The 25,374-nt window shown below is 32.3% G+C and overlaps 4 protein-coding genes and 1 non-coding gene across 5 annotated transcripts; 1 reads left to right on the plus strand and 4 right to left on the minus strand.

Moving 5' to 3' along the window:
* Window positions 1–3,565: 3,565 nt before the first annotated feature.
* LOC110619552 (putative RING-type E3 ubiquitin transferase C3H69) lies at window positions 3,566–7,565 on the minus strand. The gene is made up of 5 exons (XM_043958414.1): window positions 7,244–7,565; window positions 6,371–6,458; window positions 5,475–6,265; window positions 5,097–5,166; window positions 3,566–4,188 (listed from the first exon to the last, which is right to left on the minus strand). Exons 1-5 carry the CDS (start codon window positions 7,252–7,254, stop codon window positions 3,928–3,930), a joined length of 1,221 nt encoding a protein of 406 aa, XP_043814349.1. The 5' UTR covers window positions 7,255–7,565; the 3' UTR covers window positions 3,566–3,927.
* A 437-nt stretch (window positions 7,566–8,002) lies between these two features.
* LOC110618848 lies at window positions 8,003–9,447 on the minus strand. The gene is made up of 2 exons (XM_021762110.2): window positions 8,810–9,447; window positions 8,003–8,395 (listed from the first exon to the last, which is right to left on the minus strand). The coding sequence occupies exons 1-2, from the start codon at window positions 9,015–9,017 to the stop codon at window positions 8,166–8,168; spliced, it is 438 nt and encodes a 145-aa protein (XP_021617802.1). The 5' UTR covers window positions 9,018–9,447; the 3' UTR covers window positions 8,003–8,165.
* A 1-nt stretch (window position 9,448) lies between these two features.
* On the minus strand, window positions 9,449–9,521 carry TRNAA-UGC. The gene has a single exon. It is a non-coding gene; the product is annotated as a tRNA-Ala (tRNA).
* Window positions 9,522–11,964: 2,443 nt separating this feature from the next.
* On the minus strand, window positions 11,965–13,760 carry LOC110618843 (anthocyanin 5-aromatic acyltransferase). The gene has a single exon (XM_021762103.2). The coding sequence runs from the start codon at window positions 13,533–13,535 to the stop codon at window positions 12,150–12,152; it is 1,386 nt and encodes a 461-aa protein (XP_021617795.1). The 5' UTR covers window positions 13,536–13,760; the 3' UTR covers window positions 11,965–12,149.
* Window positions 13,761–19,516: 5,756 nt separating this feature from the next.
* LOC110618844 (ADP,ATP carrier protein 1, mitochondrial) lies at window positions 19,517–23,252 on the plus strand. Its single transcript, XM_021762104.2, has 4 exons — window positions 19,517–19,672; window positions 21,451–21,965; window positions 22,060–22,431; window positions 22,711–23,252. Exons 2-4 carry the CDS (start codon window positions 21,462–21,464, stop codon window positions 23,005–23,007), a joined length of 1,173 nt encoding a protein of 390 aa, XP_021617796.1. The 5' UTR covers window positions 19,517–19,672; window positions 21,451–21,461; the 3' UTR covers window positions 23,008–23,252.
* Window positions 23,253–25,374: the final 2,122 nt, after the last annotated feature.

Here is a 25,374-nt window from a genome sequence, read left to right on the forward strand (position 1 = left end):
CCTCGACCATAGCCAAAAGCCCATCAAGCAGAGGCCCATACACACGTGAGACAAGCCTAACCCGTATGCCTTCAAAGGCCGGGCTCACCCCTCTCCTCCATTCAGGCCGGCCCAACCCGCGCCAAGCGAGCCCTCTCCTCTTGGGCTCAGCATCTGGTCCGACTCTCAGCCCAGCCCAGTGTCCAGACCCAACTCAGACAGCCTGGCAGATCCGCACGGATGTACGCATGAAGAGAATCAGAGGCCGTTACGCATGGAGCAGGCGGCTGATACCCTCGTACACCCAAATCTGCATGCCAGAGACGCGTGTCCCAATCACGGAGAGGCCTTTACACGTCACCATGAGCAAAGCAGAAAGGATAAAAGGGGAGCACCGTCCCCAGACAAACCAAGTTTTGAGAGGAGTCTGAGAAAGTTGTATTAACCATTGTTTTGTAATACGAAACCCTTGTAAAACCCTATTCCATTGGATCTCAGATCATCAATTTTTATTAAAAAATTATTATATATTTATTTTTTATTATTTATAAATAAAATTAATGCAGTCAAAAAATACTGTTACGATGTGATTAGCAAAATTTATAAATTTAGTGATATATAACCGATTGCTTGATAAACAATCTCATCATTTAATCGATCGATAATATCATAATTACAGATATAATGGTGATCTGTCAAATAAACAGTAATTTTATGTAAAAAATTTAGCCTGCGTCCTGTAACTAAAAGGGCGAATCTTAACGAAGGGCTGACTTAAAACATCTAAATTTTTTTGCAACGTCTATCAATACATGGTTTTTTTAATTATTATTATGTAATATCATAAATTACAAAATTTTTTCATACAAAAAATCTATTTCATATTATTATTTATTTTCGAGTCTCAATTTTCTTTAAATTATTTTTATATAATATTAAAAATTATAAAATTTTTTTATATAAAAAATCTATTTCATATTATTATCTATACATAATTTTTTTAATTATTATTATATAATATCAAAAATTACAAAATTTTTTCATATATTATTGTCTGATCTTTGATTAAAATTATTTATAAATGAAATTACAATTTTTTTATAAAAAAATCTAATCCATATTATTGTCTAAGCTTTTCAAAGTTAATGAAATCAATTTTTTTTTCTAAATATAAATCCAAATCAAACCGTGTCGGGATGCAATTAGATGTACATAAAGTCCAAAAAACTGACTAGTTCATGACTAAAACACATAACTAAATTATGTTGTGTATGAAACTCTTGAACCACATTTGGTCAAATTTGGTTGCATTTTTTAATCTAACAGCAAATTTATGGTGTATATATTTCTATTTTCTAATAAGGGTCTCTTTTGATAAAATTACATTCTTTAATTTAAATGTCCTTTATAAAATTAATATAATTTAAATATATTTTTATTAATATTAGTTAATATAATTAATATTTCATAAAAGGGTATTTTAATAAAACATTAGCTCTATTAATTTATTCTAATCGTTATTTTAATTTTAATGAAATTGAAAAAAAAAAGACATTTATTAAGAAATGGAGGAAATATTTTATATTTCAGTGAACCACATTAAAGATTGTAACTTTCCCAAGAAAAACACCAAACCCCAATTTTCAAATTCTCAATTTCATACTTTGCCAAGAAAAAAAAAATCTCCTTGATTGGAAAAAGTTCAACCAACACAAACTCACAAATCCATGCTGTAATTTAAAAAATAAAATTACCCATTACCTGCTGGCATCAACCTGTCCTCAAGTCTTGCTGTTAGTTCTCTATAAATACCCTATCTCTCTCTTTCTTTCTGTATTCAACCTTAATTTCCAATCTGTCTACAAATCATCCAATTTCCATGGCACAAATCAGCTCATTCAAGGCCTTGGCTTCTATATTTTTTTTGGCTGTGGCAATGTATTTTGCCAGTGTTGAAGCTCAAGAATTGGCACCAACTCCAGCACCACCAGCTTTGGTCAAGGGAGCTGCTGCTTATTCTGTTGCCATGTCTGGGCCTATTCTATGCTCTTCCCTTTTATTGTCTCTGCTTGCTTTCCTCAAGCATTAAAACACATTCGAATATTTCTCTACTTTTGATTGATAGAAATTTTATATTATAATTGTTGTACATGACGACAGTTGTGTAATAACTATTGATTATAATATGTCTTAGATAAATTTTATTATAAATAAATAATGGCTAATATGCAACTGTTGTTGTACATACCGTTGCATATAATAATTTTTTATGGGTATAACACACAAGTTGTTTGAAATTATGGTATATACACCTCCTAAATATTGAGGATGATAAAGGGGAAACACAATAGCTAAACCCTTTCTGCTATGAGGGAAGCAATCTGTATTGGCAAACATCCATTATTCAAATTGATTTTCGTCGCCAAGTTCATCACTATATGTAATTTTGCAATGGGGTTGACGTTTTCTTTGCGCTATTATTTCATCTTAACGTAATTACCCGCCTTCTAGCTTACCATAATCAAGTCTCGTCCACCAACTAAATCCTGCATTTTGGCAAACAACAGCAAAATATAAAATTAGGGAGGGATATTTTAAGGCAAAAGACCCTCGAGCTATGCCACACAGTACATATCAAGTGGCCTGAAGATGCTGCAGGAAACGGTTGTATTATAAAATTTATGATAGAGAGAAGATGACTCGAGCATTCACATATGCACGGTGGCAAAATATGCAAAATATGTCTATTGACAATAGAACGTGTTATGCAACACCTAAAACACACAAGCTTAGCACTTCTCTGAAAAGAACTGCAAGTAACTTAAGTCCACCCATCATCCAACCGCTGCTTCAGACAGCGGTGCAGCATTGCAGAATTATAAGCTGTTATATAAAGCAGAGAAGGCAATGGTCTCAGAAGAATTAAACTGTCATAAAGGAATAGTGTATTCATAAGACAATGGCCTTTTACCTGGCACACAACTGGATTTTGCCACAGGAAAAAACTGAAGCCATTAGCTCAGACTTACACAGGAATAATGAAGCTGCCTGATTCAACTAATTTGCTACGAAACACAAGGGTAAGAAACTCTTTCATCACACCTGATATTTTTAGATATCACAGTATTTATTACAATCTTCAGCACCAAGATGACGCAGTGCAACTTCCTCCAAACGGCCATCTCGATATGCATGCTGCAAAGTTGGAATATTTAAATATATATAGCTGCACAGACCGGCAATTCCAAGCAAACCAGCACATGAGGAATAATTCTATTGTTCAAAAATCATGGCAGTAATGTGCCACCGCATAACATCATTTGTTATTAACTGAGTCGCAAATTATAAGCATTCATTCATATGCAACAAAAATAGCATGCTATCAATAATGGCCCATCCTTGTCACAACATAAAAGTTGCTACATTTTCTTTAGGCACACAACCACATTATTATTTCCTTGTATAGTAGAAAGCAACTTTCACTTTGAGTTTTTGAGAACCAAAACCAGCCTAAATAAGGCATTGGTAAAAAGTATGATGTGCCAAGAAATTTACTGAGAAACAAATAATTACAAATTCAGAGTGATGAAAGCTTTAAAAATTTCCGACTTTTCATTATATATTACATAGCTAAAACATGTGCTCAAAGCCCTCAATTGAGCTCATGAGAGTACATCAACCAAGAAACACATTTCCAGGCTGCTTATCTTCCACAACACAGTGCTACACACACATATAAATAGATGGGATCATTGTCCTGGCAGGCACCCTAGACTTCCTTGAATACTCGTCCTATAAACATAAGATGGACATCAGGCTGACAAGCAACAAACTACAAGCTTCATCTATTCCAAAATGCTTAAGATACTAGGAAGTCAAAAGCCAAATCACCAACTCCAAACTTCTAGAAGAAAAAAAAAAGTTTGCAATATGGCTACATCTAATAGCTTAGAAGAGATAATTTTCATCATCACTGGAGGTGTCGCCTGATCCAATATTCATCTGCATCAATAAAAAAACCACATAATCTTCATAATCTTCATCAAAGTAATCCTCAGCATCAAAGATGTCCAGTTCATCTTCTTCAAATAAGTGTTCAAAAACATCAAAGATGTTCATGTCATCCACAACACCGGTTCTGCGGGGACGTGGCCTACGTGGAGGGGGTCTACGATATTTCCATGTGTATGAGCCTGGCTTGACAGTATGCTGGAACACACACAACATTGTATAAATTAAAGGAGATATAAAGCTAACGCTCTCCATAATAAAAGTAAAATAATTTTAAATGACCATAATTCTGAGGACTATATGTAGAAGCTAAAGTACTCTCATAAAACGTGATAAACAAAGCAGCATAGTAGAATTCTACCCTCGAGCTAATATAGTGTTTTCCATATATTGAATAGTAGTACCATTACAAGCAGACATGGTGATAAAGTATCACAAGGTGAAAATGATGGTGAAGGAAATTTCCATAATGATGGTAGAAGTACTGCAAGCAGGGCTGCTTCTGTTGAATAGTTCCAATAGAGAGATGATAAAGGAGCTTAAAGAGCCCAAAGGCTGAGACAAGGCACTAAATGACAGCTATATTTGCAAAACCAACATTCTTTTCACTAAAAGGTTGAGTTTCCTATAAGCTTTAAAGATCGCCTTCTCCACCACCTCCAGCAGAAAGAAAAAAATAGCAACAAAAATGGTGCAACAACCACAATCCCTGATCTTCTGCATTCCAAGTCCAATACACTTCCTCTCCACTCTCAGTTTCAAAACCAGTCTTTCAAAATACCATGAGAATATTACCTTACGCTCAAATCACACCATGCCAGCCATCCATTATAACATTACAGATTAAACCTATTTTCCAAACTCCAGATATGCTGAAAGAGAATGCATTATATCATCTCTGTTCCTCAGGTCAAAATATTTTAAAGACAGAGCAGATATCTGGAAGTTAGTGCTGGAGAAAAAAAGAGACTGACTACTCACACAAGCAATTATAGGCAAAATGTCCAAACTACAACAGAATCTGCATATTATGCTCTGATAGAAAGACACTAATGCATTACAATATCAAAAGTGCTGCTGAAAATTCAAAGAGACAATTATTCTACCTTGTAAAAACAACTTGTCCCAAAAGGGCAGTTTCCATTCCCAAAGTCAAAATGCTTGCAATCTATAGACCTGTCAACAGAATGAAAATGAAAATACATATGCATTAGATTACTTCACTTGAGCAGCAAAAGAAAAACTACAACACATTAAATGCCTCAAGTTTATTAGTTATCTAAATCATCGACCATATGAAATTATAAAGACGCTCTACGTAGCTTTGAACTATAAAGCAACCACAACTGTGAACCATGTCAACAAATAAGGGAAATCATCAGAAAATGCTTCAAATTTTCTTGCAAAGTACTTCAAAATTTTGATTGCCAACAAGGAATTCTGATCGAAGATAAAGTACAAGCATGTTTAACATCAAAGATTACCTTAGCTTCGCCTTGTAGCTATCAATAATTTCCTGCTTTTCTTCTTTAGAGGAATACCAAATGACACTTGGAACAACAAAATATGACAGTTTACGGCAAATTGGGCAAGCCCTCAATGCAGTGTTGACATCCATTCCAGAAGCTGGGGAGCTGCTACGCCAGTTTCTAATACAGGATATACAGAAAGGATGATCACATTCAGATAACAGCCCAAACTTTCTTTCAGCTGCCGTGGGCTTTGAAAGCACACGGTCTAGGCACACACAGCACTCTATTTCTTGACTATGCTTCAATACTTCAAGGTGCTTTTGCTTCTTCCCACACATTTTCAAATGTTCCTCTCTTTCTTCTGGTCTGAAGGGATGCAAGCAATGTTTCCCACAAGTTGGGCAAATGTCACCATGAATATGAGAGCATTTAACTCCACGGGGGCAATTACCGACAGCAGCAAATGAACACAGAGAACGGTCTTCTGGTTTAACATTCCTAGATTCCATAACACCACCATTTTCTAAAATGTTGTTTGGCCCTGATTCCGAATTCCATGCTGGCTTAGTGGGAGGAAAGTAAGGTCTACTTGAAGCAGAAAGCTCTCCAGATGTGCGTAGGACTGATGTCCCCCTGCTAAATCCAGTTCTCACAGGACGAACCAGAGGAACAGACATTGATACCGTAGATCGGTGATGAATTGTTGTTGAAGATGAAGCATAATCTGACCTAGATGGTTTAACATGTTCATATCTGCAATGACTGCCATAAGAGCAGATTCCTCTTTGGTAATAGGTGCAAATCTGTATCAATAAAGAAGCATAAACTACTAATGAGAAAACAAGAACTATCACACATTGCTAATTGGAGAGAGTGCAGATAAAACAAGCGGAACCAAACTTCTTTACATTATTTGGTGGATCTTTCCAGTCATGTGAAAACTCACAATGCTCCCCTTTTAAACATCCTCCATGTGCAAAAAACTTGCAAAGTACCCTGGAAGAATAAACACAACAAGATTATTAATTTAAAAAAAAAAAAAAAAAAAGAACTATGCTAACCTAATAACAATTTTTATGACGGGCAAGATATGATATGATAACTTTCAGTCAACAGCAAATCATTAAACTCTTTACTCTTTCTCATTTCCATTCCCCAGAGAGCAATGACAGAGGAGAAAGCTATTCCCATCACATTAATCTCATACTAATTCATGAATGAATGATTTTAGGTTTCTCTATTGAAATGAACTAATTTATCCCATGAACTTGACACATGCAAAGAAATAAGCACCAAGATTTTATGAGTAAAATCAATTAATCAAACACAGGGGGGGGGGGGGGACTAGCGAGTATTGCAGAAAAAATAAATGAACATTTTTTTCTAAAAAAAAAAAAAGACTATTCAACATTCATCTTTTCCTTCATAGTTCTTCTCTGCAACCTAGCAGAAATCCAATTCAATTTTCGCAAGCACAGGCAGGTTTCAAACCTTTTAGAGCTCATCAACCAATAAATTCAAAAACTTTCTGCTATTTATCTTCAACCCATTCAAATCTTAATCAGAAACCCGCTTCAGTTTTCATAGGCACAAGCAAATTTCTACGCTTTAAAAACCCATGAATCAGCAAATTCAAACACCTTATTCTTTTTACATACAACCCATTCAAACTTAGTCAACAATAGCCTCACAAACCCACGACAATCATAACGATCACGATCAAATGACAATAAAATCTCTTTTATTATACCCAAAAAGAATTACGAAGAAAGGAACATCACCTCTTAGACATCGAGATTGAAGTTTGAGGGTAAGAAAAAAGCGATTTTTTTTTCTTCACGTATCGCTTTTTCGATGAGAGAGAATTGAATTGAAATGATGCTGAAAGTATGGTATTTGAAATTTGATGACTAGAAAAAGAGAAGAGAATAGGGACAGAGAGAAATTAGAGGAGGCAATTACGTAAAAATGCAATGGATAATTAAGAGAAGTTCCGTCTCTTCCATTTCTCCCTCAATTTTCCGCCCTATATCGCCTAGGGTTTCGATTGTTTTGGCGGTTGGTGGGCGAAAGAAGCTCGCTCTCGAAACCATCGAATTTCTTGGACCAATTTTCCGGAAATGTCCCCCGAGTAGATTCTGTTTCTTTCAACATAAGGGCACTTTTGTAATTATGACAGAGTGTAATGGCAGTTCGGTGATAATGGTCTCCGTATTTAGGGGCGTCGGGTTTCTTTTCGGGATTATTTATTTTTTATTTCTTAATTATTATTATCACGACGTCGTTCATTGGATAAGGTATTTTGCTTAGTAAAAAAAAAAATTTAAATTTAAATGATTTAAATAAAACTCATTTTAATAAAAAGTTGCAGTTACTTTACTAGTTATTAAATTAACTATTATATTGATTATAAATTTATTATTCAAATTTTATAAATTTTTATATAGATTTTGATGTAAACATTTAATTTACATTTATTAAAAAATTTTATATAATTTTGTTTGTACAAAATATATTATATTATATTATAATTAGTCTGATAAATTTAATACAAATATTTAAATTAACAATTGCATTTATTTAATACAAATTCGAATTTGTAGACTCAACATCCGTTATGTCACTGCAGCCAGCACCGCCGGCTACGGCAGACATATTATACCTCTCATGCTGTTCAATTGAAGTCTCAAGGCCAGCATTTGGCTAATACAAAGTGAAGCCATCATCATAGGAAACATGCCATCCCCGGCGACAAGGTGGGGCATTTTCATCATACTCAGCACAACAGCTCCATCTTTTCTTCCAATTAGCAATTCCAGTATTTGGTCTGTTACTCTTCTCATTCCATTTATACACAATCACCCCAGATCTGTCACTCCATTCTCCATCAATCCCTTGGTGTGGTGGTGCCAAAGAAAACAGTCCCTTCTCCCCTGCAAGTATTGTAAATATCACTTCTATATCACAACAACACAATCATGACCCATCACAAATGGAATAGCAAAAGAAATTACACATGAAATTACTACAAAACTTCAAGTTTTCAGAAGCCAAGAGGACACCCCAACAATTAAAACTTGGGATTTTTGCTTCACAATAAGGTTCCAATCCCATCAAATTCAAAAGGGTTTTGGGAAAGAGAATTGCCCTTCAAATTAGAAGAAAAGAATGGAAATTTTAACTCTCTTTTATAGTATTGAAAATTAATGATTTACTTAAATTTACAAAAGAAAGCAATAAACAAGATATAATATTGGGATTTGGCAGGCAAGAAATTGAGCAGAAAATTTAGAAGAAAGAAACCCATTAATGAGTGGTGAGAAAGATAAGATTAGAGAAAACAAAACCTGTTGTGTGGCCATGGAAAGAGCAAGCGATTGGGGAGTTATCTTTGTCAAGGTAAAGGGTATTACACCTCAAGCAACGCTTCTTCTTGGTGGTTTGAATTTGAGGTATATTTGGTTTTGTCTCATCAAGCTTTGAAGATGACATGATTATTAAAACATTGGATGGCTTGTAATGAAGAGCTTGAGAAAGATAGTATGTCAAAGCCATTTTGCTATTTCACTAGGAGAGGGAGAGTCCTGAGGGGTTGAACGGTGCCGTTTTAATGGGGATGGTTGGAGAGAACTCAGGCTAGAGCTCTCTTTTACTGTTAGACTGATGTAGAAGACGATCCCCTCTCTCTATGTTTTTTTATTTTTTATTTGTTTTTTTTTTAAAAAAAGAAAAATCTCTCACTTTTGGGCTTCCTTCTGGTGCCTTAGCCTTTACATTCAAGTATAAAACTTTGGGCCTAGTTTTTATGAGTTTCGTTTCTATCATTTCTCTTCAAGAAACCCATTTGTCTCTTCTTCTTCATTCAAGCCGTTATCTAAAAAAGTAATGAGAAATAAAACTTGAACAGGAAACTGACATGGGCCTTTCTTTGTGTCGAGACTTGGCAATGCAGATGCAGTTTCTGAAGTCGTGCAAAAGTAAGACAATGGAGATGCGGGGGATCGAACCCCGTGCCTCTCGCATGCAAAGCGAGCGCTCTACCATTTGAGCTACATCCCCACTGTGATAAGATGCACAATCATCTAAATTCAACGAAATATCAGAGAAATTAAATAACTTTCGTAGTATATTACATATATGGGAAAAATACATTATTTGTATTTTTAAGTATAAACAAGAGAGATGCTTTTTCTCGATTTTATATAACAAAAATAATCCTTCCAATAAAATTTTCATTGAACAATGAGGGAATGAGAAACTCGTCATATTGCCAATCTTGTCGGAGATAGAAAGATGTTGACGATATGAAGCAGAGGATAACCATAAAACAAAAGCAATATGGTCCAATCTTACAACAAATGGATCTGTCAGAGTGCCAACAATAGATCTATCAATTTTAAGCCATTCCAAAGAACGAGGAATTATCCAAGTATAATTTTATAGAATATTATAATGAAGAGAAGAAGATCATCCCATGGAGAAGTTTCTTCTGACAATATCATATGGTTAATCTTATGAATAAGATTGCACCAAAAACGGTAATGAGAAGCAAACAAAAAGAAAAAAGATGGGAAAAATGAATCTTTTATAAATATTATAATCCAAACTAAGAATCAAATCATTATACATTAATCCAATGTATATAAATAATCATTTATTCCAATCTGTACCAATGAATGAAATAACAATAAACCTCAGCTGAATCCATCAAAAAATCTCTCCCCAAGTGTACACATATAATAAATAATAATATTTTTTTTAAAAAAATCTCAGAAATGAAGATCTTTAGTGCTTGAAGAGAGCAAGCATGGAAAAGAAGAGAGAAGAGCAGATGACAGCTGCAGACATCCCAAGAGAATAAGCAGCTCCTTTATCCATAGCAGGAGCTGGTGCTGGTGCCAAATCTCCTAAATCTTGAGCTGAAACAGAAGCTACGGCAGCAAAAACTGCCACCAAGAAAACTAAAGCCAAGGACTTGAATGAAGTAGACGCCATTGCCAATCTTCAAATGAAAAGATATCAGTCAAGAAACGGAAGAGAAAGAGAGAGGTGAACAAGAACAAGAGATATTTGATTATCGAAAAAGCAGAAGTGAAGAGATAGGGCCAGGCCGGAGAGATATATAAAGGGAAAGATTCCGTGTGGGGCTCCACAAAGAACGTGGACAGGTGGATGGGAAATCAAGACACGCAGTCCAAAGTCCAGCAAGAAAGAGGCTGGTGGCTGTTAATGGGCAGCTGTCACATGTCAGTGTTTTCCTTGTTTTAAATGTTTAAACTATTAGTATTAGGTAGCCGTTAACCTACTGTTGCCTACGGTTTCTGGACTTTTACTCGGTCTCGCAAAGAATGGTCATTGAGCCTTACGGCTTGATGTCCTTAAGAAAAATATTATAAAAAATTAATTTAAAATTTTTTTATATATAATTTAGTTGTAAAAAATAAATTAATAAAATAATATTTTTAAATTATTTTTTAAAAATATTTAAATAAATTCTTAATGGACTTGGACTCGACAGAACCATTCTTGAACCATGGAATTATTGTCCTTAGCCCATTAGTTCTCCCCAATTCTAAGGCGTAATACCACCGTCAACTTTTTTTTTTTTTTAAATGAAATGAGCTTAGAAGATTAGAATTTAAAATTTTTTAAATTTATTTAAATACAATTACTATTAAATACAATTACTATTAAATTACATGTATGAGTACAGCACCATTAAATTAATGATAGAATAAAAATTATTTTTTGAAGAGTCTTATTATATGGAAATTCTTAATTGGATCTCATTTATTTTTTTTAATAAAGAAATTAATATATATTTTTTTAAAATAAATATTATTGATACATATAAAAAAATGTGATTAAAATTATAATTTTTGTGAATAATAATATTACAAAAATTTAATAAATATATAAAATAAAAATTTTAAGATTTCACATAGTACAATTAGTTTCGAGAGAATCAAAATATAAATAAGAATTGAGATCATCATATCTCTACGTATTATTATTTCATTTAATTATGATTAGTGAATTAGACTGAATGCTTATTTAAAGAAAATTTATTATTTATTTTTGAAAATATTGTTATTATTAACGACCGTCTATTTTTATCACTAAAAATATAATAAAATATTAAATTTTCTTTTTTTTCTTTTTTTAAGGGAGAAAAAAATTATTTTATTGACGGATAGAAAAAATAAATACGTTTTAATAAATTTGAAAAAAAATAAGAATATTTTAATAAATTTTTAAAAATATAAAAACTGACTTATTAATGCCAAAATTTAGAAACTAAATAAGAGAGTTTATCTGAGAATAAAATTAGATTTTAAAAATATTCTCTCTTATTTTTATCTATTTTTAATGAATAAAAAAGAGAATAAAAAAATTTTTTTTTTGACGGAGAAAAAAATTTTTTAATATATTTTTAAAAAATATAATATGACTCATGAAATTATTAATTATCTTATTAATTATTTAACAAAATTTAGAGCGATAAACCCATTTAACCATGAATACTAAATTTAGAGGGCAATAATTGTTACACTCAAAAATACTATTTTAAAGATGAATGATTGAATATTGTGATATTGGAATTATGAGAGAGTATAGAACACAAGACAATTGAGTTTTGTTTTGTATACAAAACATAGTAAGATGTCTGATGTAAAGAAGATGCCATTATTGAAGAATTTGAAGACCTTCAATAAACAATGAGCTAAAAACTTCCATTTGATTCTTAGGCAGAGCTATTCCAACTTCAATTCCACCCTTAAAATCTCTACTTTCAGTAAGTGAAATAGCTCTGCTCCTATCAATTGAAATTTCCTCTATCTTCTTAGGCCTCCCCCACCCAAAATCAGTTTCATAAAAATCCAATTTAGGTGATCCAAAAATCATAACATGAACCTCTAATTCAAACATTTTCTTCCAATCCCAAATCCATCTTTCTGCTTCAAACAACATCTCTTTATCCAATTTCTTGATCATGTTTCCAATCACATTTGCAGCCACAATGATTCCATCTTCTCCTTTCAATTCTCCCCTAGTTGCTATTGATCTACCAAATCCTACACAATTACCAAAATATGATGTGGGTACTGGATAGTCGAACCGGGTCAAACCACCTGCAATAAATCCAAAGTAATTTGGCTCATCATCGGAATAGTGATGATTTTCGGGTTGACTCGTTTGGGTTTGGGTTTTCACTAAACAAACCCATATAAAAGAACAGGTTAATACATATGGTGATAGATGGATAGGCTGTGGCTGAGACTTTTTCTTGCATTGACCAATAACCCATTTCTTGATCCTCTCCATATCTAATGAACTCACTACAAATGTGGATCTAACCATATTTGACAAATCTACATTGGTTTCAGTTCCAATAATCATTTCCTGTGAAGATTTTATCTTCCATAGTTCCTCCAAGAAAATCTCTTCAAGTCCATGTGAATCTTTTATCACAGACCTATCAAAAGATGGCAAGGAATTGATCAAGAAACAAGAATTTGCACAAAGTGAAGACCATGCCTTGATGAAGTTGTTGAATGTCCTCCCATCAGCAGCCACATGGTGATAAGCAAGCCCAATGCAAATACCCATATGAGGAAAAATTGTAACTTTCACTGCAAGTAAAGGAATAGCTCCACCACTAGTAGCCAACTCAGGCACGAGAGGATAAAACTCATGCACTTCTCTTCCATGATTACTAGTAAAACACCTGAAATCACCGTTAGATTCTGCAACAGAAAATGAAACACAGTCACCTTCATTGTAAACAATCTTGGGCATATTTGAATCATTTGAGGAAACAACAAGGTTTCCAAGAAAAGGGAAGAAATGCTTGAGAGCTAGAGAGAGAGAGAGCTTGAGATTGGGAAGAGTGGAGGAAATGAAGTGAGAGGTGGAGTGAGAGTATTCATAGAAGAAGAGAGGTTGGCATGGAGAGAAAAAAAGCCAAGGGATGTCAAAGAAAGTTAGAGGGAGAGTAGTTGGTGGAGATGAATTGGGCGGTGGAGAGACTTTGCAGAGCTCAAGAACTTTAGTAATGGAGGATTTTTCCATGGAGAGGTGGATGTGTCTAGCCTATAAAACAAAAGTACTTATGGAATTTCATGTTAGGTGAGTGCAGTTGTAGAGTATATAATTAAGGAAAATAATTAAGGGCAGGACCTTCAAAATATTTGCAACTTGACCTATATATATATATAAACTTATCTTTAATGATAAACAATGTGGTGAACAAGTGCAAGGCACATTTTCCTCACTATCCCCCGTAAACTTTACTTAAATGATTAACTTATCTTTCATTCCCTTCGTTATTTATTCTAATCGATTCGATTTAATTTCAAATCAAATTAAAATTAAAAATTAAAAAAAATAAAATTATTATTTATTTGGATCGAATCAAATTGAAATAATTAAGTTAAATTAAATCAAAAAATATCAATTTAATTTTATTTAATTTCTGATTAACGGAAATTCAAATAAATTATAAAAACCAAATAAAAAGCAATCTGTCAGTTGGCCCTCCTCCATCTAAGAGTAAAATCCACTCTTTCCGTTAACTCTTTTGCGACTTATCACCTGCGATCCATGGAATTGAGGCTTGAAAGGCTAAAAGGAGAGGCTTGAAACGCTGCAGACTTACGATGGAAGTCGACGGCTCACTATTCACATCAGTCCGAGATGCTCGACGAGATGGAGAGCAGGCTTTTAAGGCTCGACCTTACAGGCTTGACAAGATGGAAGAAGATGACTTTAATTGTGAAGGTTGGATGTCAGATGCTCAATCTCGACCAGATGGAGAAGTACCCGAAGTCGTCAACAAGATGAAACTCACGTCGCAAAGCATGAGGGTTGGATGCGGCAGTCAACATGGAGATTGGGAAGTGAAGATTTTTAATTGTCGAAGGAAGATGAGGTTTACTCGGTTAGGGGTTTTAGTATTTACGTCTAGGTTGGAGATTAGAGCTAGATTAAGTTAGGTTTAATTCTATGTTTTTGGTTTTGAATTTGAATTATTGTTGGCTTTTGGCTGATTGGATTTGAAGATAGATAACTTTTTATTGTTTCAATTCTTTTGAGAGAAAAACTTCTAAATGGCATTTTTTATAAAAAAAATTTCTAATTTTTATAAAATTAAAATTTAAAAATTAATATATTAAATTTTAAAAATAAAAATAATAATGATATGTCAAAAATAAAAAATAATAATTTTTCCAAACATTTATTATACTATGCCTGTCTTGCAATGGATCCATCTAACTTTAAAATATTATGGAAAAATTATTTTGTAGTTCCTGATATTTAACGTAATTAATATTTTTATCTCTCTATTTTGGCAACCCAACACTTAAGTCCCTCATTTTCTTTTCTGTCCAACTTTGTAGTTCTTCCGTCCAAAATAGCCGTTTGGGACACGTGAATTGACAAAATTAACCTCCTCCTTCTTCTTCTTCTTCTTCTTCTTCTTCTTCTTCTTCTTCTTCTTCTTCTTCTTCTTCTTCTGGAATTTCACATTGAAAGAAGGGTGTTTTTGAAAAAAATTATCACATCTCACCTTTGACTCTTTGACCAAACGGTTTAAATGGATGGAAGGACTACGAATTTGGACGGAAGGACTACGAATTTGGACGGAAAAGCAAGTGAGGAACTTAAGTGTTGGGTCGCCAAAATAGAGGGACAGAAGTGTTAATTACGTTAAATCTCAGAACTAAAAAGTAAATTTCCTAAATATTATTATTCTCTTAGCTAACCACCACCGCTGGAAATGTTTTTTTTTTTATTTTTTATTTTTTTATTTAATTTTTCCTCTTCAAGCGAAGCATCCCAATTCCCAAGCCCAATGACAATTTAATATATATAAATATAGTCTTTGAAGCACATGGTGCAATAAATAATTTATGACATGCATATATATAGTTATTTAATGAAAATATTAAAATTTTATAATTATTAATATTAAGTACAAATGAATTTATGCTTAGTACTTTTATTATTATTTTCAATTTTTTATATGATAAAATTTTTCAAAAGTATGATAAAATTTAATTTTTGATAATTATATAGTTTGCGATTTTTAATTTAAATTATTTATTGGTTATTTTAATATATTTTAAATTAAATATTTTGACCATGCATCTGTTCTTGAAAAAATATTTTTGAGTTTGCAAAATTTTTCACTTCGGTAAATATTACCGTTAATATTTTGATTTTAAAAAGTTAACTTGGAAAGTTTAGACCTCCGTCTCAAATGTTTTTAATTTGTCACTTGATTTAAGAAGTTTAAAATAAATTACTATATTATCCTAAAACTTTGTTAGACTTATAAATTAAATTGGAAAATTTTGAGTTTATCGTATAAAATTTAAGGATGAGAAATTTATTATTTAATTTTTTGGTATTATTATTATTAATAAATCAATTCTCAATTTTAAAAAAATTATTAAAATATTTTTATTTTTTTCTATTAATAAAATAATTTTTTTATTTAATTCTATTTATTTCTACCATTAAAAATAGAATAAAAGATTAAATTACTCTTTTTTTTCTCTTTCACATTTTTTTTTCTTCTTTAATAAAGAGTTAGAGAAAAAAAAAACTATTTTATAAATAGAGAAAAAAATAATAACATTTTAATAGATTTCTAAAAATATAAATTTTATTTATTAATAATGACAATATTCAAGTAGATTTAATGATAGTAAAATTAAATTTTAAAATTTTTTTTACTTGTTTTTATCTATTTTTAATAGAAAATATATAAAAATACTGTTGATGGAGAAAAAATAAATATTTTAATAAATTTTTAAAAATAAAAAAATTCACTCGTTAATAATAATAATACTAATAGTTAATTTAAAAATTTAGTTGTATCACTCTTACTTTTAATAGACTTATTATTTTATGTATAAAAATAAATATTTGGATGGATTAATTAATTTAATTTAGTATTTGATTAGGTGTATATATAATTTTGGTGAGAGAAATAAAGTGAAAAAAATATTATTTTAAATGTTTATGTTAATTAGATAAAAACTTAAAAATGAATATATTGTGATAAATTTAAACTGTCATGCAAAGCAAGGCTTAGTCTGATGGTAAGTGCATCCGGTTAAATCTGATAGATCTCAAGTTCGAATTCCCCATCCCCCATTTCAAAAAAAAAAAAAAAAAAACTAAACTGTCATGCAAAAATAAACACACAAACATGTCAAATATGTTTTTTATTTATCAAAGATTCTCAATTTTAATTTCGTAAGCAAAATTATAAAATTAATTATCTGAAAAAAATAAAATTGAGTGGTTATAATAAATAACCACCAAATAAATATGAGAGATATCAAATTCTACTCCTTCGATCTCTATTTAAAAATAAAATAATAACTACTGATAAAAATTACTAAACATTTTAATTTATAAATCAAAATTATAATACTTTTACCGATACACACTAACAAAATATCAAATTATAATTTTTATAAATTTCATAAATAAATTTTAATACTTTTAATTTAATATTTATTTCGATTACATATCAATATCATAGTTATAATATTTTTATTGATTTATATTTTAATTTCAATTTTCATACATTAAACATGTTTTTTTTTTATGTTTTCATAATGATAATAGTAATAATAATAAACAAAGTGTGGAAAATTTTAGAAAAAATACGTTAAACATGTTTTTTATATGTTTTCATCGTAATAATAATAAACAAAGTGTGAGCCTTAGAGAAAAAAAAAGAAAAAAAAAAAAGAAGAAGAAAGGAAGGAGGCAGCCCAATTTGACCTCTTAGCGAGAGTAAGCGCACGCAAAAGTTTACCACTTCTAATTTAAAATTTTTTTTATAGGAAATTCATAATTATAGAATTTTCTTTTTTTTTTTTCCTTTTCATCAATCACCCTTTTGATCAGCGAAGGCATAAGGACTCTTAGATGACAGCGTTTTTAACAGAATTAGGAGCAAGTACAAGTTGTGCGGTTACATGTGATCCCGCAGGTCAAGTGGCGACAGAGAAGCAAAACCCACTGGGGTCTGCAAATATTTTTTTTTTTTGAACATGCCATAATTTTTGCAGGCCTATTAGAGCACGTGACATGAAACACAAGCCCATAATTACACATTTAATCCAAACCCATTAATGCCCATAATGATATTAATTTTTGAAAAAATTATAGAAATTGATGATCTGATGTTAAGAAAAATAAGATTTTATAAGGTTTGAGTGAACTTAGTCTGAGAGGAGGGTCCTCCTCTCCTTTTATTCTTTTTCTTTGTCTACCAGTGACGTATAACGGCCTCACTGCTATTAGGCCACCTGTTTCTGGCATACGGATACGGACATACGAGTATATCAAATCTCTACTCCATGCGTAACGGTTATTTAATTTTTCCTGGCACGCATGCGGATGGACCCACTAGGTAAATGGGCTGGCTATCTTTTCTCCTCCGGACTGGACTGAAAGATGAGATTAGTACTGAAATTTAAGAGAGATCTGATCTTTGAACAAAAAGGACTGGACCGACCCGATTTAGAGACTTTAAAGGTAGTCTGGTCTTCAGACCGAGCTGGATGAACCTGATTCATGCGGGAGGTTTAAGAGTTTTCAAATAATGGACTGTTAACATGAATCAGACCTCAGACCGGAATGGTGAAATCCAGCGGTCATTAGAAATTAATTCTTTTATTTTAAGAGAAATAACGAACTCCTACCTTACTTTTTAGAAGTAAGTAAATTCTTGAAAATTAAACCTTTCAGATATGAGAAGACAAGAAATAGACATACAAAGAATATTGTTATAATTTAAATAATTTAATTATTTATTAAATATTATATTAAAATCTCAAATGAGAACCAAGGGAGTAATAAAGTACAAGTTTGAAAACTGCCATGCCATCGAGTGGGACATGGATGAAGCTTCCATGGATTTTGGACTTTGACTATGAGTTGGCTGTAAATTATGAAGAATTTTTATAATTATCAAAATTTTCATTATAATAAGATATCAAATAAAGATTTCTCAAAATCTTTCTTCATTTCGATATTTATGATTTAATATTTATTATAATAACATATCATAGTTATAATATTTTTCCTGATTCATACTATAAAAAATTATTACTGTGCTTTTTAATTGTATTTTATCTTTTTGAAAAAATTTTATATACTCTCATATTTTTTTAAATCAATTCATAATCTAATTCAATTTTTTTTAAATGTATATTAATGATTGAAGGGTAAAATATGAGATCTCTCAGATTTATTCAGATACATGTACTATTATCAGACTAAATTTGTGGATACACTAATTTTATTATTGTATTTTTTAATTATTTATTTATCTTATTACAATGAAATTGCATATTAAATAAAATCACATTTAATAAAACAAACCTACATATTTATATCAATTATTATTTAATAATTTAAATATTTGATCCAATCTTCAATCGTATTAGCGCTTAATAAATTTTTAGAAACTATTAACTCTTACTATTAGATTTCAAATGGCAAAAATTAAATTATTATAGTTAAATCTTAATAAAATAATTATTTTATTAATATAATAAATTTTTAAACATTAAATTATTTATTAGTAAAATAATAAAAATTACATTATAAATTTTATTAAATTTGTTCGACTCCCCCCAACCCCTATTTCAAAAAAAAAAAATTTTATTAAATTTTAAGTTCTACGTTATAAACAGGCAGCCCAATTTGACCCATTGGCCGCAGTAAACGCACGCAAAAGCATACCACTCCTAATTTGAAATTTAAATTCTAAAAAGTTATTTTTTAAAAGGAAATTCATAATTTTGGAAATGAAAATTTTTTTTTCCCCATCAGAGACCGTTTTGATCAGCAAAGGCATAAGAAAAGGACTCTAAAATAAAACGCCAGCGTTTTGAATAGAATTAGGGGTCAGATTAGAGTTAGAGCTGCGGCTATATGTGATCCCGCAGGTCAAGTAGCCACACAGAAGTAAAACCCATCGGGGTCTGCCAAATCACAGTCACACTACCACACGCAGCCAATAAAAGCCCTCTCATTTGCGCTCTTTTCAAAACTCAAGCGTCCTCCACAAATCTCTCTCTTTTCTTTCGCCGATTCCTTCTCTCAAAGTTCTGCGAGCGGCGGAGAGAAAAACCCTCCAACCCGATCGCAGATTCGCAGCCGCAGCTACCTATCAGGTAAGCCTAAACCCTGAGAAAGAAACTACACTCACTGTTTCTTTTGATTCCTTTCAAATCTGCTTATTTCCTCTCTCGCTGTCTCCTTGGATCTGTTTCGCTCTTTTTCCATTTTTTTTGGAGTTTGGTTTCTGTTGTTTAGATAGGTATAGTGGTGAAATTTACACGATCTAAGCTAGCATTTGGTTTTGATCTGTTAGCTCTGTGATAATAGATCAGATTTGGTGCTGCATCTCGATCTGATCGTTCACTTGTTTTTCTTCTTTTCCCTTTTTTTTGTGTGTTAGATCTATTCAGTAAGTTGGTTTTATAGTTAAACTATTGATTTATCTTTTTTCTATTTTTTTGGATATCTGCGGCCTAAATCTGCTTGATCCATTTAAAGTTCTTGCTTTTTCTCAAAAGTTTAAAATTAATTCTGGGTTTTGCTATTTCTTATGATCGAAATATACTTCTCATTGAAAAAGAAAAACTTTTTTATTTTCCTTATATTAAAGGTTTTGTTTTTAGATCTTTTGAAACGTTTGAAAGCTTGTTTGTAAAGCGAGTTGAAAATTTTTAACAAGCATATGGACTTTTGGATTTATATTATATTAGTTCGTTGCACACTTTTCTCATTGTTTGCCTTTTTTTACTGTGTTTCTTGTTTTCCTTCAGCTTGGCGTTATATTTCTTAGTTTTTGGTGGTTTGTGTCAAATGTTTATTTATTTACGTTAATCCACTCGATCATTGGGCTTTAAATATTGTTCGTTTTGCTCTTTCATTTTCTTTTTTTGGGGGGTTAGGGTTGGGTCCCTTATTTGTTGGTTACTCCATTTGTTGTTTTTCTACAATTAAAAATAAGTTGATGATATTACATCTAACATCACATGCTTAACTGACATCTCTGCTGTTGTTCATTTGATTAATATGTATCTTATTTTTCTTATGCTATGTTTGTATTGAGGGAAATGGAGAGAAGAGAAAAGAAAAAGAATTTGATTTCCCTGCTTTCTCTTTCTCTTGTTTGGACATCAACTAAAGAGTAGAAAAAGAGAGAAATGGAGATAAAGGGGAGAAATCATATTCTCAACACCTTATATATTTTGTCCAAAGAAATTGGGAGAAAGGGAATGAAAGTTAGTCGTACTAAAATACTTAAATGCCCTCATTGTTTTAAAGCTTCTGTTTATTAACTTGTGAATGTATAATAGTAATTTTTTACATTAGAGAAAATGTATTTCTCTTTAACCTAATAATCTAACCAAACAAAAGAAAGTAAATCACATTTCTATTATTTCCTTTTCTCTCCATTTCTCCTCTTTAATTACTCTCCATTTCCACTTCACAACTAGACATCCAAACAAAGGGAACCATCTTTTCTATTGTCTTAGAGTAATTTCATGTTGGGTTTTGTCAACCTATTTTCATTTGAATTGGACATTTTACTTGTCAGTCTGTCTGACGAACTGTACTAATTAGATTAGTGTACTGTTGCTTGTTACCGTGATACGGAAATAGAAAGTAAACTCTGTTCAGTAATTACTTGTATTTTTCCCCTGAATTTTTTCAATTTGTCATAGGTCACGAGTTCTTTTCATAGAACGGCAAGTTTACCGCTTTGACGTTTTACCTTTACTGACTCTTTACATCCCTTTATCTTTTGATGTGGTTTATATATATATATATATATGTATATATATATGTATATATATATATGTATATGTGTATAGGTTTCATAATTGTGTTTCTGTTGAATGGAATTTGTGTTTGACCTTCTGTGCTTGCACCATTTTAGGGAAAGTCACAATGGTTGATCAAGTTCAATACCCAACTGTCATGCAGAAGGTAGCTGGTCAGCTCCTTCATTCAAGTCTTTCCCAAGATTTCCATGGCTATGATGGGGCCATCAAGAGGCCTGCTCTCTACCAAAGGCGTTCATATGGAAACTACTCCAATGCTGCTTTTCAATATTCCATGGTGCGGGGCTGTGGTGCTGCTACTGACCTATCTCTTGTTCCATCAACTGCTTCTTCTGTTTGTGTGCAGGCTCCCTCCGAAAAAGGGTTTGCTGGCTTTGCTATTGATTTCCTTATGGGTGGAGTCTCAGCTGCTGTATCTAAGACAGCGGCTGCTCCAATTGAGCGTGTTAAGCTATTGATTCAGAACCAAGATGAGATGATTAAAAGTGGCAGACTCTCAGAACCCTACAAGGGCATTGGTGATTGTTTTAAGAGAACGATGAAGGATGAAGGAATTGTTGCATTGTGGAGAGGAAACACTGCTAATGTCATTCGCTATTTCCCTACACAGGTTAGTTAGTTTATCCTTTTATCATTCTGCAATTCACTGTCAAGATATTTGTTTTGTCTTTTTTATATTCATTGGTGTCTTGTGTCTATGTCAGGCTTTGAATTTTGCATTCAAAGATTACTTCAAGAGGCTCTTCAACTTTAAGAAAGACAGAGATGGTTACTGGAAATGGTTTGCTGGTAACTTGGCATCAGGTGGTGCTGCAGGTGCCTCTTCCCTTCTCTTTGTCTACTCCCTAGACTATGCTAGAACCCGTTTGGCCAATGATGCCAAGGCTGCAAAGAAGGGAGGAGAGAGGCAATTCAATGGACTCGTTGATGTCTACAGAAAGACAATGGCATCTGATGGTATTGCTGGGCTTTACCGTGGTTTTAACATTTCTTGTGTTGGAATCATTGTGTATCGTGGTCTCTATTTTGGAATGTATGACTCTCTGAAGCCTGTGGTGTTGACTGGAAATTTGCAGGTTAGTGAGTTTCCATTATTCCTTTTTTTTATTTTAATATCAACTTAAAGTTGTGTGAATATGGTATTCAAAATGACTATGTTCTTGCCTATCAGTATTTCATCTCTATTATTTTATAACTTTGGCCATGTCAATTGGAATTACCTGTTATTTTTTGGTTTGGTTTTTGTTTACTTTTGAGACTTGAGAATCTCTAAAACAAAAGTTAATGCAAACTATTAAACAGATGCTATAAGTTCTCTGTCTTATAACATATCATCTTGCTCTTTATGATTACAGGATAGTTTCTTTGCTAGCTTTGCCCTTGGTTGGCTCATCACTAATGGTGCTGGTCTTGCCTCCTACCCCATTGATACTGTCCGAAGAAGAATGATGATGACCTCTGGTGAAGCTGTCAAGTACAAGAGTTCTCTTGATGCCTTTTCTCAGATCTTGAAGAATGAGGGTGCAAAGTCACTCTTCAAGGGTGCAGGAGCAAACATCCTCCGTGCCATTGCTGGTGCTGGTGTGCTTGCCGGTTATGACAAGTTGCAGTTAATTGTCTTCGGAAAGAAGTATGGATCTGGTGGTGCTTAAGCAGCACTGACATTATTCCATTTAGCTTTAGATGGCGATGAAAATCGTTAGATCTGAGAATTTAGCAAGCAAATTTTTCTTCAAATAATTCATTTCAATGGGGAGGTTGCTCCTCAGACCCAATTTTTATTACATTCGGATGGAATTTTTTGGTTATTTCATAAACCCGGTTAAATGTGTTGTGGCCATTGCCACTGCTGCTTTTTGAACTTCCATTTATGAATTGATGGAATTTTTATACACAATTGAATGCCATAATTTAAATGTTTATGAAGTTTGGTGTTATTTAGTGGCAGGGAACTTGGCTATGTTAAGCTGTTGCTACAACGGCTATGGTAAATTCTGGCATTGCCTTGCATGCTCGCATAAAATTGAACAAGTAGTGCCTGATTATATCTTGTAGTTTCTCTGTGAATTTATGCCAGAATTACTCCCTGGCTTGAAAAAATGGTTTCTGATTTAATCAGAGAGCTCGAAGAAAGAATTATAGAATTCTGAAATGCTTTTCATTTTCAGTTTTCAAAGGGAAACTTTATAATTCTGAAATGCTTTTCATTTTCAGTTTTCAAAGGGAAACTTTGAAATGTTAGATGTCATTCGTTGAAATGCCAGAAGGACAGCAATCTTGAAACGTTCTTGAATTTGATATTTCATGGGAAAAATAAATTCAAATTAGTATTCAGAAGTTGAATTAGTTTTGGAATGAATATCTATAATAATCTCTTTAAATATAAAGTTAAATTGAAACTCTACACATCTCATGAGAAGTTGAAATTTTGCTTAACAGGAGTTGATTCTCTTTACACTAAATTAACGTTTCTTTACAAATTGACACAGATCCTGAGGAACTCTGTACATAAAAAATCATATAAAGTTTCTGAGAACAGATATCCGTTAGGTAAAGCTTTTGCAAGAGAGAATGCCAAATAAAGAATCATCACATTATAAGATTATCTTTGCTTTAACGAACTTGTATAAGATACCCAATTCTCATCTTTTTCTTCTATTTTTGACTAGCTTTTCCATCTCCCGGACACGTGTATGGTTAGGAAATATCAATTCCTTGCTTGCAAATTAGGCCTTGTGAAGTTGGCAGAAATAAGCAGAATCAAGTCTCTTCAACAGGGATGGAGCTTTTACATATCCCAATGGTCAAAAGGAAAAGGTTGAGCATATTGAATAAAAGTGTAATAAGATGAAGTGTCCTAAATATTCTTGTTGGATGGCAATCCACAAGTTAGAATTTTGATGGGAGAGCAATTCTAAGTTTAACAAGTTTCAGTAGTTGGCAGATTTCACATGGATGATGATGAAACAAACCCAAGAAGATAATGTCAAAAGTTTCGTATTTTCCACCATTATAGCCAACCTAAAAGAAAGGTACTACAACATTTGGCAACCTCTAAATTGACCCCTTATGATGTGTGGGAAATTTTTGTTTAGATTAGGTTTACACAAATTCAAGATATAAATATATAGATTTTATAGATTTTGATATTTTAAAATTCAGAAAATAGGGTGTATAATATGTGTGTAAACTTAATCGGAAAATATCAGGTTATTTCCCCTTTTATTTCTTTTTTTTTTTTTGTCTGCTAGTGATATTTAACCGCTTTTCTGTTATAGTAATACCATCTATTTTTGTCACTTAAATCCGTACGTATGAACGCGTCAGATCCCTCCATGTCAGGCGGGCATTTAATTCATTCCAGCGTATATGTAAATAGAGCTGCGAAATGAATGAGCCAACTATTTTTTCCCACGTCATATCACAGGATTGAATTATTTTATGTGGGATTTGTGCTTGTAACTGATCTGTCCTACTCCGAATATCCAGACTGAAACTTAAAATATTGAACTGGACTGTTGAGAGAGGAAAGATGAGTTTTAGATTTATACTCTTCTCTAAGTTTGACCTCACTCTAGGTATAGGTAGCCGGTGTTCATCAATTTTGGTATATTTTTTTTAGAATAAATGAATATTTTAAAATATAAAAAATTAAATAATAAATTAATTAGAAAATTTTTTAAAATATAATAGTTATTTTAATATATTTTTTAAAAATAAATGAATCAATTAATAATCTTTTCTATAATATAAAAATTAAATAATAAATTACTTAGATAAATCAATAATCGTCCAAATTATGTAGGGGACATCTAGCAAATTGAGATGACGAAGATCCATCCGTCCATCAGCTTCTGTACGTTACCCATAATCTTGATCTTCAGATCTATTTTATTTAAGCCACGCGTCACACAGCATGTCAGGGTCAGTATTATCAGATACATGCTACCGCATGTAACAATTTCTTGCAGCCAAGATCCCACTTGACCGACCCAGAAGCCAAGCGAATCTGACTAAAC

The sequence above is a fragment of the Manihot esculenta genome, chromosome 7 (assembly GCF_001659605.2).
Source record: "Manihot esculenta cultivar AM560-2 chromosome 7, M.esculenta_v8, whole genome shotgun sequence".
Lineage (NCBI taxonomy): Eukaryota > Viridiplantae > Streptophyta > Magnoliopsida > Malpighiales > Euphorbiaceae > Manihot > Manihot esculenta.

Coding starts and splice junctions, on each gene's coding strand:
- LOC110618843 (XM_021762103.2), bottom strand. CDS start 13,535: ATGGAAAAATCCTCCATTACTAAAGTTCTTGAGCTCTGCAAAGTCTCT.
- LOC110619552 (XM_043958414.1), bottom strand. Junction 5,167..5,474: donor AGCTACAAGGCGAAGCTAAG/GTAATCTTTGAT, acceptor TTCTGTTGACAG/GTCTATAGATTGCAAGCATT. Junction 4,189..5,096: donor GGACAAGTTGTTTTTACAAG/GTAGAATAATTG, acceptor TGTGTGTTCCAG/CATACTGTCAAGCCAGGCTC.
- LOC110618844 (XM_021762104.2), top strand. CDS start 21,462: ATGGTTGATCAAGTTCAATACCCAACTGTCATGCAGAAGGTAGCTGGT. Junction 21,966..22,059: donor TTCGCTATTTCCCTACACAG/GTTAGTTAGTTT, acceptor TGTCTATGTCAG/GCTTTGAATTTTGCATTCAA. Junction 22,432..22,710: donor TGTTGACTGGAAATTTGCAG/GTTAGTGAGTTT, acceptor TTATGATTACAG/GATAGTTTCTTTGCTAGCTT.
- LOC110618848 (XM_021762110.2), bottom strand. CDS start 9,017: ATGGCTTTGACATACTATCTTTCTCAAGCTCTTCATTACAAGCCATCC. Junction 8,396..8,809: donor TTTCCATGGCCACACAACAG/GTTTTGTTTTCT, acceptor CAATACTTGCAG/GGGAGAAGGGACTGTTTTCT.